At 47.9% G+C, this 11,908-nt stretch overlaps 2 protein-coding genes across 2 annotated transcripts; one reads left to right on the top strand and one right to left on the bottom strand.

The window, feature by feature from the left end:
* Positions 1-967: 967 nt before the first annotated feature.
* LOC306737956 (interferon regulatory factor 2-binding protein 2-B-like) lies at positions 968-1,781 on the bottom strand. Its single transcript, XM_079219769.1, has 2 exons — positions 1,626-1,781; positions 968-1,464 (listed from the first exon to the last, which is right to left on the bottom strand). Exons 1-2 carry the CDS (start codon positions 1,771-1,773, stop codon positions 1,097-1,099), a joined length of 516 nt encoding a protein of 171 aa, XP_079075895.1. The 5' UTR covers positions 1,774-1,781; the 3' UTR covers positions 968-1,096.
* Positions 1,782-5,137: 3,356 nt separating this feature from the next.
* LOC306737339 (interferon regulatory factor 2-binding protein 2-B-like) lies at positions 5,138-7,586 on the top strand. The gene is made up of 2 exons (XM_079219060.1): positions 5,138-5,960; positions 6,314-7,586. The coding sequence occupies exons 1-2, from the start codon at positions 5,159-5,161 to the stop codon at positions 7,093-7,095; spliced, it is 1,584 nt and encodes a 527-aa protein (XP_079075186.1). The 5' UTR covers positions 5,138-5,158; the 3' UTR covers positions 7,096-7,586.
* Positions 7,587-11,908: the final 4,322 nt, after the last annotated feature.

The following is an 11,908-nucleotide window of genomic DNA, read 5'->3' as shown; positions in this document are numbered from 1 at the left end:
AAATCTGCAGGTTGTAAAGCGTCATTATAGGAGAAAAGGCTTCAGAGAGGACCAGGCATGCTGAATTCCTCATCAGGGCACCCTATTTTTACAATCACGCCATGATGCTCGATGCAGCATTATGTATTAAAAATGCAGATAAATAAAATAAAAAGTGGCTGCTCTTAACACACTACTTTTGTTCAAAATAAATGAACATTAAATTTAAAAAGAGAGGAGTTTTAAAGGGCAAATTATCCGAATTCAAACTGTTTTTTTGTCTTTCTAATTACGTTTACCGCCATTGTAATAATGTCACATGACCTGCAGTTCCAACCGTGACCACTAACGCGTGGTGGTGCCGCTCTGTTTCTAGTTGTCTAAAGCTGGGTTGCACCAACAAGGATTAACTCTTAAACTAGGTTTAAACCAGGTTTGTCTTTTAATCTAGTTGCACCAAACTTTAAACCTAGTCAATAGGTTTCAACCTACAACTAGTTTAACTAATCCAGGGTTAAAAGGAAGATGTGCAACACATCTCTGATTAATTATAAACCAGTTTAAACCTAGATTCACTAACCCTAGATTAACTCTAAACCAGGATTAATGTAATCCATGTTGGTGCAACCCAGCCTAGATCTAATACTAGCAGCGGGAATTTTAAATCTGAGTTTTCCAGTCTGAGTCAAGTCTCAAAATGACTCGCGCCCTCCTTCACCGCGGTAACGTGAACGAGTCATAATGACCCGATCCCAACGTCCTGACTCAGACGAGTTCGAGAGCTCCTTTTGCAGACGTTATATGGACACTTTGCGAACGTCTGCATTTCTGCAGACTTTGCCTTTCGGGAATTACCCACAATTCATAGCGAGAGAGGCTAATGTCCCATTCATATGTTTTGGGGCCCATTTCAAGCCTCTCACAGAGGAGGAATTAAAACAACTGTGAACTCCTATTTATTTACATGTATTTATTTCATTGCCTTCGTACAATCCCTGTAAAAGGAAGAAGTCAAGTATTTAATGTGGATTCTTAAGACCTCCTCTTTTTAAAGTATTGCTTGACGACATGTTGACGATGCTTTCTTCCAGATTCAGAGGAGCCTTCGAGACTGATCTCACTCGATGTGCCGCGCGACCTGGTCGCCGTCCTCCGGTGAGCCCGTGCCGCCGGCGTTGTCGGTCGCGAGGTTGAGCGCCGCCATGGCCGCCTTTATGTCCCCGGCCAAGATTGTTTCTATTTCCCCCTGCATGAAGGCCCAGGGCACGTTGGAGCCGACCAGCGGGCAGCGCTCGCCGCTGGGGCAGTACACCTCGCCGGTGGCGCCCTGCTGCTTGATGCTCTCCCGGGAGCACGGGAAGCAGAACTTGTGCGACTCCACCGACGGGCACTGGACGAAGTGCTTGTCCTCCAGCCGCTCGGGGCACAGAGTGCAGCGCCACGGCACGCTGCCCGGCGGCACGGAAGAGTCCGGGATGCCGGTGGCTGAGGAAGAGGAAGAGGAAGAAGGAGGGTTAACACAACCGGGTTTCAACGGGCTTCACAGCAGCGTGTCGTAAAATGTGCTGACCCATAACTCCTAGTGCTGTTTTTAAGTTTCACGGTGCTGCCAATTCAAAAATGTTCCACTGCTGAAAGCATAAAACCTGTTGTTTCTGAGGAAGCGGCCCTGGTTTCGTATTCCATCCTCTGCTGCGTGGCGGCGTGGTCCTTCTTGAACCGGCTGTCGAACGTGTGCAGCGCCATCAGCTCCCGGACCGTCTTGCCTTTTCCTATCCAGTCCTTGTCCGACATGTCTTTCAGCTCAAGTCTTCCAAAATACAGTCTGTGGATTCAGCACTTGTTGACCACTAAAATGTGTGTGTGTGTGTGTGTGTGTGTGCAGGCTGAACTCCCTGCTCATGGTTTTGGTATTTATGAAAAGGGAGGAAATGGCGGAGAGAGCTCTCACTCTGCCTCTGATTCCAGGGATCCAATTTGAACCACATTAGCCCAAGGACAGCGGCTTTAAGTGTTGGCGACGATTCCCGTTTTGGGGTTTTTCAGTGAAAATACAACTTTCTACAATACAAGTGTTTCGACGCCAATGTTTACTTTTCAGTTCATGATTGTGTTTTCGATGCTGTTAACACACAAAATGTGTTCTCAATTATATGTTTTATATGTGTATTGCTTCATGGGGTTAATCCAGAAACAAGTAGAACAGCCAATTAGAGGTGCTTAAGTTGACATGTGATAATAAAGTTTTACTTTGGATGAGAGAGTTCCACTGAAACTGAGGTGATGCCCCACGTTGTCTTATTGCTCCATTAGTATATTAGGGTTAACACCGGGTATGCAAACCACATCTGCTAACACTTCCTCTCTTCTTCCTGTCTTCCCATCAGCTGACTGGTGGGGTCATGTCATGATGCAGTGAAGCCCGACAGCAGCGATACGGGCTGTGAGCATAAGAGACGCCGCTGCTGACCCCACCAGCCGGATGCTTTTCTGCATCTTCTGACTTCAACACCAACGCTTATTTACTCTTTTTGTTACTTTTTTTGTGGCAAAAAGATATATAACTAGATTTATGTTGACCGAACTGCAGCTGGAATCTGCTGTTTGTTTTAGAGGTCAACAGACTGTGGGGTGGATGTTAAAATAAACGTTGACGTGATGGTGGCAGATAAGAGGTTTGCAATACTCCCACACAATGGTAAACACTGCCCAGACAAAAACAAGCTAATAGTGTAATTTATGTCTATAATTGAGCCCTAAAATGAGAAAATCTGCCAAATAAAGTGTCTGTATCTTAATATAAAAGATAATTCAGCCTGTTGCTGTAGTGAAACCATGACAATAAAACTATAATGTTTATTATTTATTTTTCTTTCTTCTCTGAGAAGCGACTGTAACGGGTCACATTTCAACAAATAATTGAATAAAAACAAAGAAAACTAAACTATTGTAAAAAAAAAAATAAAAAAAAAAACCTAATAGAAGCAGATTGATTTGCACAGAGAGGTTTAAAAAACTCTTCAAATTAAATTACAGACCAAGGTGACTACAAGAAGAGATTCGCAACAGATTTTTGGAGTATAGTTAAGAGAACAATAAAACCGTTGTAGTGATAAACATGTGAACACATCTTGATGTGTTAATATCTCAGAGATGTGAGTCAGACATATTTCAGATCAAAGTTTGTTTTGCCAAAGCAAAAAAAAAAAAGTGGAACTGGTTTTTACATTTTGTTCTGCAACTCCCATGTTTGGCAGAAAGGGACTCGCACTCTGCTTGGCAACAACAGCGGAATTCTGTGATTGGCTGTTGGCCCTGTGACGTCAAGGGTGCCTGGCACCGTTGACTGGAATGCAACAGAGAGAGAGAGAGAGAGAGAGAGAGAGAGAGAGAGAGAGAGCGAGCCTGCAGGCAAAGCTACAACACTTGTTGCTTTCATTCTGCATTCTACCCTAAAATATATTTTCACGCGCCATGTTGAATGTATTATTTTAAATGTTGCCACGTGCAAGCAAAGATGTAAATAATAATATATGTATAGATTTTTTTTTTAATCTAAATTTGTCTTCCAAAATACAGTATGTGGATTCAGCACTTGTTGACCACTAAAAGGAGTGTGTGTGTGTGTGTGTGTGTGTGTGTGTGTGTGTGTGTGTGTGTGTGTGTGCGTGCGTGCGTGCGTGCGTGCGTGCGTGTGTGTGTGTGCGTGTCAGCTGAACTCCCTGCTCTGGGTTTTGGTATTTATAAAAACCTCTTTGGTTCCCTGTGGGCAGAGAGGAGGAAAGGGAGGAGCAAGCTCTCACTCTGCCTCCGATTCCAGGATCCAATTTGAACCAGCCAATGTTTACTTTTCAGTTCATGATTTTGTTTTCGAGGCCAAGTTTCATTTTCGATGCCAAAAGTGTGAAGTCGGCGTAGAGCAGAGCAGGCCAAGATTACATGGACCCAAGTGACAACAACAACAACAACAACAGCTTATACAGCAGACAACAAGGCCGAGGGCGACAACTTTAGGATCAAATGCTTGCTTTTGCTTCAGCTAATTAAAAAGAAGGTATTCCGTTTGTTAACATTTGGGTTTTACTGCCACATATTGTTGAATTTGGCTTAATTGTAGCGTGTATTACTGCAGGCTACAAACACCGGGAACCATCTTGAAATTATGAATTTTTCTTACTCTTCAGTCTGTTGACGTGGAGTGAATTTAACATAAATAGCAGAACCCAGGGAAAAATACATATCAAATACACATGGTGTAAAATGGATTGTTTTTGGTTTGGGATTCATGCTTTTCCAACTATTACCAGAATATAGTTTAGCCATCATAACCTGGACATGATTGTAAACAGTATAACTACATTTTATTCACTATATTTACGTGCATACATGTTTTCAGTGAAAGTAAGTAAGCACAGTTACTCAAGTGATGTATAATTGTGAGTATTTCCAGAGGTAAATAATATACTTTTATTACTTTACATTTAGTTACTTTGCAGATGAAGATTACTAATACAGAATAATGTAATATTATAGAATACACTACCCAGCATCAGTATAAAGCACTTATTTAGCCGCACCTTTATCAGCTGCTAAATTAAAGCATGAGGAATAATTATAATCCAAAAATATACATCGTTCTGAAATTGGTCATTCTTTATAATAAGTAGTACTTTTACTTGTGTGTTTTGATGCATGAATTGTATTGTATAAAGTACATGGTATTTACTGGGGTAGTATTATCTGTGTACTAAATAACTAGCACGTGATAACTTCGGTCTTGAATCCGACACGGAGCGACGCCTCCCTCTCAGACATACACGATCCCCGCAACCAATAAGCTCTCCCGGATAAAGATAGAGAAACGGTGAGCATGCGCCCGAGGGGTTGTCGAAGAATCCAGTAAATAGAAACCCGGGAGCACGAGCCGCCGAGTGTCGGCGCTGACGTCACGGCCCTACATTGAGAGATCGAGCTGAATTGTAAGCGCGAGCTTCAGAGACGGAGGCGCGCGCCGAGGCGAAGGACACGACGACGATGAACTCCGGTCCGTGTGACTCTGCCGTTTTCTGAGGGGGGAGAGAAAATACAACTTTTTTTTTTTCTTCCTTCCTTTTCCAGCGACGTGAACAAACTGACGGACATTTTGGAGAGAGTTCTGCATTCGCTCCGGGGCTGCACCATGTCCTCCGCGGCGGTCGCTGCCTCCAGGAGGCAGTCCTGCTACCTGTGCGACTTGCCCCGCATGCCGTGGGCCATGATCTGGGATTTTACCGAGCCCATTTGCCGCGGATGTGTCAACTACGAGGGGGCGGACCGGATCGAGTTTGTCATCGAGACCGCGCGGCAGCTGAAGAGAGCCCACGGCTTCCAGGACGGCCGCTCTCCGGGCCCGGGGAAGCTGCTCCACCACGCCGGGAAGGAGATAAACCACTCGGCCGGCGGGGACCCGGGCTCTCGCGCGCCGCAGCCGTTGGACCGCTACCCGCTCTCCGACCGGCCTCCCCGGCTGGGACCGGAGTACCAGCAGCCGGGGAGGCAGGCCAACGGCCTCCCGCTGCCCAACGGATACCCGAAACCCGACGAGCCCCCGGAGCTCAACCGCCAAAGCCCAAACCCCCGCAGGACTAGCGCGGTCCCCCCGAGCCTGGTGCCGTTGGTGAACGGCGGCATCCCGACCATACACCCGCTCAACGGCCGCCCGACTCAGATGGGTCTGCCCGGGGTCCTGGCGGCGCCCGGCCCCGGGCAGGAGCACGGCAAGCGTCCGGAGGAGCTGAAAGACAAACACAGGCCGGACAGCCTGTCGGACATGTCGGACGGCCACAAGGACTGGATGGGCAAAGGCAAGACGGTCCGGGACCTGATGGCGCTGCACACGTTCGACGGCCGGTTCAAGAAGGACCACGCCGCCATGCAGAGGGACCACGCCGCCATGCAGAGGGTGATGGGCTACGAGACGAGTGCCACTTCCTCAAAAACAGGTATTTATGTGTTTTTTATTTTTGTTGTTGCAGTGGAACAGTTTTTTTTTTTTAATTGGCAGCACCTTGAAAACAGGAACTTAAAAAAACAGTACTAGGAGTTATGTGTCAGCACATTTTTACGCACGCTGCGGTGACGTGTGTTTTAAACCCGACACGCTCGTGTAACGCCACGCTGCTAAAAGCGGGACGTGCTCACCTGTGCGCGTGCGCAGAGCTTTGGCCAAGAACAGCAGCGGCATAAACAAAGCAAGTCAAAGCGTGTGTTTTGAGAATTGTGTGCCTCCTGCATGAGTGGCATGCTGGGTGTGTTTAGTGTGGTTGTGTTAACTCTTCCTCTTCCTCTTCCTCAGCCACAGACAGGGGGAAGCACCCACGCAGCATGAAGAGGAAGAACTCCCCGGAGCCAGACGGCGAGGGCAGCGCCCCCAAGATGAACGGCGGCGAGGGCCAACCTTGGCTCCCGTCGCCCTCCGACGTCCTGAAAATGCCCCCCGGCGCCCTGCAGGGCTTCTCGGCCCCGCCCCCCTCCACCATCTCCCCGCACTCCCGCACCACGCCCCCCGAGGCGTCGGCGACCGCGGCGCAGAACGGCCAGTCCCCCATGGCGGCGCTCATCCTCGCCACCGACAACGCCGGCGGCACGGGCTCGCCGAAGGACGGCAACCAGGTACACTCCACCACGGCGGGCGCGCGGCGGAACAGCGGCAGCCCCCTGTCGCCGTCCTCGGCCTCGCAGAGGCGGCTGGCCCAGAGGGAGGGCCCCGCCAGCGGAAACCCCTCCGGCGCCCCGGCGTCGCACGCCGCCGGGGGCATGGACCCCCACACGGCGCCGCTGCAGAGCATCCCGGACTCTTCCGTGCCGCCGGGCAGCGTGCCGCTGTGCTGCACTCTGTGCCACGAGCGGCTGGAGGACACGCACTTCGTCCAGTGCCCGTCGGTGGCGTCGCACAAGTTCTGCTTCCCGTGCTCCCGGGAGAGCATCAAGCAGCAGGGCGCCACCGGCGAGGTGTACTGCCCCAGCGGCGAGCGCTGCCCGCTGGTCGGCTCCAACGTGCCCTGGGCCTTCATGCAGGGGGAAATAGCCACAATCTTGGCCGGGGACATAAAGGTAAAAAAGGAGCGGGACCCTTGAAAGGCTCGCCAGTTGTTCGCAAACTCTTTTCCTTTTGTAATCCGACTACGGCAACAGCAGCAGGACATAAAGTAACACACACACACACACACACACCCCCAAATATAAATCATCCAGCAGGCCCCGGAGAGACTGACGGACATGTACATATTGGACACAAGGGAAGTATAAACTTCGTAAACATGGCTGTATAATTTTTTTTTTTGATTCTTTTTTTTTCAATACATTGTGTTTCTATATTTTTGAAGATGGAAAGGTATGTACTCTTCATCACAGGCCCCCCTTCATCACACTTGTTTCTTTTCAATCTGTTGGTGTACTTTAGTTCTGGAGACGTTCCTGTCAAACATAGAATGTGACTAATCTGAGCACTTGGCAAAAAAAAAAAAAATACACAAACAAAGACAAAAAAAATGCTTCTAGCTGTACATGTATGCACTTGTTTTAAGAAAAAGAAAACTTGCCAAATACAGTTTCAGACCTTGTAATAATACCTCTAGTGTGGTTTGCTTATTTTTCCGTAATCGCCGAGCCAGCAGTTGGTCGGAGAGCCGTGGCCCGATTGTGATTCAGCCATGATGCAATACCTTCCAACAGGCACAAACCGGCTTCCATGGAGGAGTGGGTGGAAGAAGAGAGAGAAGAGAAGCAGGAGAGTTGGAGGGAGGAAGAGGAGGAGGAGGGGTGAAGGCCGGGGGTAGAAGTGTGTTGCATAAACGTTTCGTACAGTAAATCACACGTAGGCGGTCTGAGGTCGCTCGCTGCTGCCGGGGGCCTCGTGTCCTGCGAGTGTGTCGGGAGATAACGAGGGCCTAAAAATAGCCTTCCGTGGAAAAGCGATGCTTCGAAGCGCCGCCGCCCGGCGCCGCGGTGGTTGGTGCAGCCGCGGCGTCCAAATGTCACTTCACTCTGCAATGTTGACGTGTTTTTGGATCTAGATGGTTTTTATTTTTTCCTTTTTCATCCCTCGTGGGCCCAGAATGGAGCTCGTCTTTTTGGTTTCGGGGGCCCCGGGCTTTGTCCACAGATCCCACGGCCCCGATTTTCGGTGAAAAACTCCCAGGAGACGCGGGGGTCACGAGCCGCCGGGCCCCGCGGGGACCGCTAACGTTGGGTTTTTCCGCATAACTCGCGCTGTCGGGGATGACGGCGGCGGCGCCTCGGGGCTCTGTTTTGTGGCCCCCGGGGGGGCAATCCAAACGGGGCTCTGTGAATCTTGTTTATTTTGCCATTGTTACCTCTCCAACATCAAGTTATTATTATTTATATATTTTTTTTGAAGGGAATGTGTGACATAATGCGACTCGGCCACTTGTGGATGTTCTCTCTGCGTCACGCTCGGCTGGTTTTGACTTCAGGGAGAGAGAAATAACACCAAGAAGAAGAAGGGGCCCCTGCCTCCCGAGTAGAGGGAGGACATAAATGCCTTGCTCAGGGGTCACGTGCTCCTCGGTGGAATTCCTGAGTCACCGTCCCCCCCCCCCTCCCTTCCTCCTTCCTCCCTCCTTCTCCTGTCTCCTCCCCCCTCGCTGCTGCAATAACACGCCTTCCACTGTTCAAGGTTGATCACACAGCGAGCGGATGAATGGGGGCCTGTGTGTGTTTATGCCGGGGCCCCGTCGCTTTCAGCCGCCATTCAGAGCCGCCAGCAGCAGCGGGGAGGAAACGTTAACCCCTTCCTGGCTCCCCGGCTGCTTCTCCTGCTCAGACACTTTTTTTTTTTTTTTTTTTTTTTTACTGGCAGAGTCTGGTTCAAACCTGAAGCCGAAGTGGCACATTTGCATGCGCTGGAGTATTTTATACTCTGTGTGTGTGTGTGTGTGTGTGTGTGTGTGTGTACTGAAGTTGTATTGGCTCATTAGAGACAGTGAAGGCAACACACTGGTTTCAAACAAAAGGGTGTTTCTCAAAACTTCAGCTTTAGAAATATATGAACACATTTTAACCATTTCTCGTCAGATTTTAAGAAAACACATCAAATATTGTTTGGCTCCAGCTTCTAAATTTGTGAGGATTTGTTGCTTTTCTCTGGGTTTTTTATATCCTTGTGAACTAAATATCTTCAGGTTTTGGACTGTTTGGAAAAACAAGAATTTTGAAGATTTTTTTTATTCAATCACAGGCAGATCAATAAGTTGCAGCCTTAAAGAAAATATGCCAAACTGCTGTTTGTGTGTGTGTGTGTGTAAACGATAACAGCAGCTCTTAAACATCTAAAAATCACTTTTTTTAATCTTGTGTTTTGGTCTCTCGGTGAGACTAAATCATTCCGGGTCAACAGACTAACGGGTCAGCAGCTGATTTGATTACGTAATGTAGGTCAAGTTATTTCGAGGGTTGAGCTGTTCAAGTACTAAAAGTTTAAAGGTTTCACTTTTCGCCGTTTTATTGCAACAGGTGGACAAACGTCTCCCGGCACGTTTTACGGTCTGTTACAGCTGTGAGAGAAAGTAACCGAGGAGGTACAGGTGTTCAAAGAAAATCAAGATTCTACTTCTAATGCTCTCGCAATGTCGCAAGATCACGCGTGAATCTGGGGTTCAATCGGGCTTCAAGGGACGCGTTTGAGTTCAATAAGACGGACCAATCAGCTACTGCCATCTATGGGGGCGGGGCTTAGGCGTATGTGTGCGACGCTACGCGGAGAGGAGGCTGTTGGTTCTAAACAACAATGGCGGGTCCCGAAGAGGTTAGCACGGATGCTACAATAGCGTCAGATTTTCTCCATTGAAGAACGGCACTGACTTTCTTTTTTCCCGCTCTTCTCCCAACGAGTTTGATGATTCGTCCGATCACCTGCAAAGTATTTATTTTATTTTTTTTATGTTCCTGCCCTTTTTAATCAGACGGTTCCCAACGACGGCTTCTCTGATGTTTCTGTTACAAAACATCTGGCGGGTCCAGTTCTTCTTTTAGTCACTTTTCTGACCTCTTTTTTTTGTGGAGCACGATGAAGACCAGGAGGTGCAGTTGAAATCTCTGGATATTTTTGTTAAATTAAACTTAGTTTCGTTTCATAAACTCAGGTTTTGGAACCACATGGGGTCCTTGAAGGGGTCCATGAGGTCCCCCAACCCCCCCCAAAAAAACATGTCCCTGTGGTTTCAGAGGATTAATTTGTTCTTCATTGAAAAAAAGAAAGAAGATGACTGACTTCCACTCAGTTTTTCACCGTCACATTCCTGTGAACAAAACCTCTCAGATGGGGTTAAAACTTCGGTCTGCTGCTCCTTTTGATGTCTGCCAGCCAATCGGACGGCCAATCTAAACCAGCCCCAGACCTCCGCCCTCTCCCTCCCTCCCTCCCTCCCTCCCTCTCAGGCCGGTTCATCTTTGGCGTGAGGTCGGCCTCAGATTCCAGCGGAGCCAGCTCATTTCTTTTCATCTGTCACCGAAACTCAACACCCACGAGGCCCGAAGAGCCGGTGGCCCGAGATTAATGGGTTTGCTCAAATTACGTGGCACACTCTGAGAAAAAAACTCTGGGTTTTCTCCCCCCCTCCTGTTCCTCTCTCTCTCTGTTCCCTCTGTTTGTTCAGCTGTCCCTCTCCCAAAGCACCCCCCCACCTTCCTCCTCGTCTTCCTCCTCTTTCAGGATGGGGCTGGAGGAAACACGTCTTGAACTCATTGGCTGCAGAACAGCGAAACGCAGGTCGAGCAGGAACAACAGACCTCAGCTGTTCTCACCTCCGAGCGCGCCGCCAACGGCAACAACGTGGTGGAAACAGAAAATACTTTGTGATTTCATAACGACCGGCTGCAGCTCTGCACCCGACGAAAAAACAAACTAAGTGGTTTTATGGCTTGGACCTAACTTTCAATTTGTAGCGTAACGCCATGGCGACGCGAAAATGCGTGTTCCTTTTCCGCGAAAACCAATAAAATGCAAGACTGTTTAACGAGGAATTACTCATTTTAAATTCCAGTTTAATTTATTACACACTTAAAAGGTGGGAAACTAGTCCAGTTTTCATAAAATACAGTTGTCTGCAACCGGGTCACGGGAGTTTTTAACAAATAAACTGATTGTTGGGGAAGCTAACGCTCCAGAAGGAGACTGGGAAGACGCTGCAGAAACGAAAGCAAACTGGAGGAGAATAACGACTTTTCTTTTTTAAACTCTTGCTAAGTTTTCACATTTTCTCCAAACACGAGCAGATAACTGATCTGTCTGCAACACTTATGTCGGGACATGTGGAACTGAAGCTGTTCTACGGTGAACCGGATCTGAACCGGCTCGTCATCGGGTTGTTGGAGCGTCTTACCCTGTAAACATCCTGGAGGAATCCTCGTATCCTCCCAGTATCCAGGCCAATAGTCTCACCAGTGTGCATGATGTGTCATTGGTCACACATTGAGAAGAACAAAAAAAACAAGGTTTCTGTTCGTTTGTTAGCTTTCTACGGCTAACGTATGCGCAGACACGTCCGCTGTTTCATGGTTTATGAACATTGTGAAAATATCCCATCGATCGACATGTGAAGAAGGTGAGATGGAGATCGACTCTGAGCTCAGTGCATTATATGTTTTAGAATGACACATTGCTGTAGATGAAACTACATATAAAGGCGCTAAACACACATGAAACACATAATACACATTAATGCAGCAGTATTATATATTTATCCAGAAACAACCTAAACGACAGTAAAACACTGACAGAGAACCAATTGAGTACTTCTAGTTTGATACTATATTTTACTCATAATAAATACTTTTACTGAAATAACATTTTCAAGGCAGGACTTTTACGTGTAGTGGAGTATTTACTTTACATTGAAGCACTGAATACTGTCTGGGTCACACCTCACTG

Source organism: Taurulus bubalis, assembly GCF_910589615.1.
Source record: "Taurulus bubalis genome assembly, chromosome: 6".
NCBI lineage: Eukaryota > Metazoa > Chordata > Actinopteri > Perciformes > Cottidae > Taurulus > Taurulus bubalis.
This window is presented reverse-complemented; position numbering and strand designations above follow the sequence as displayed.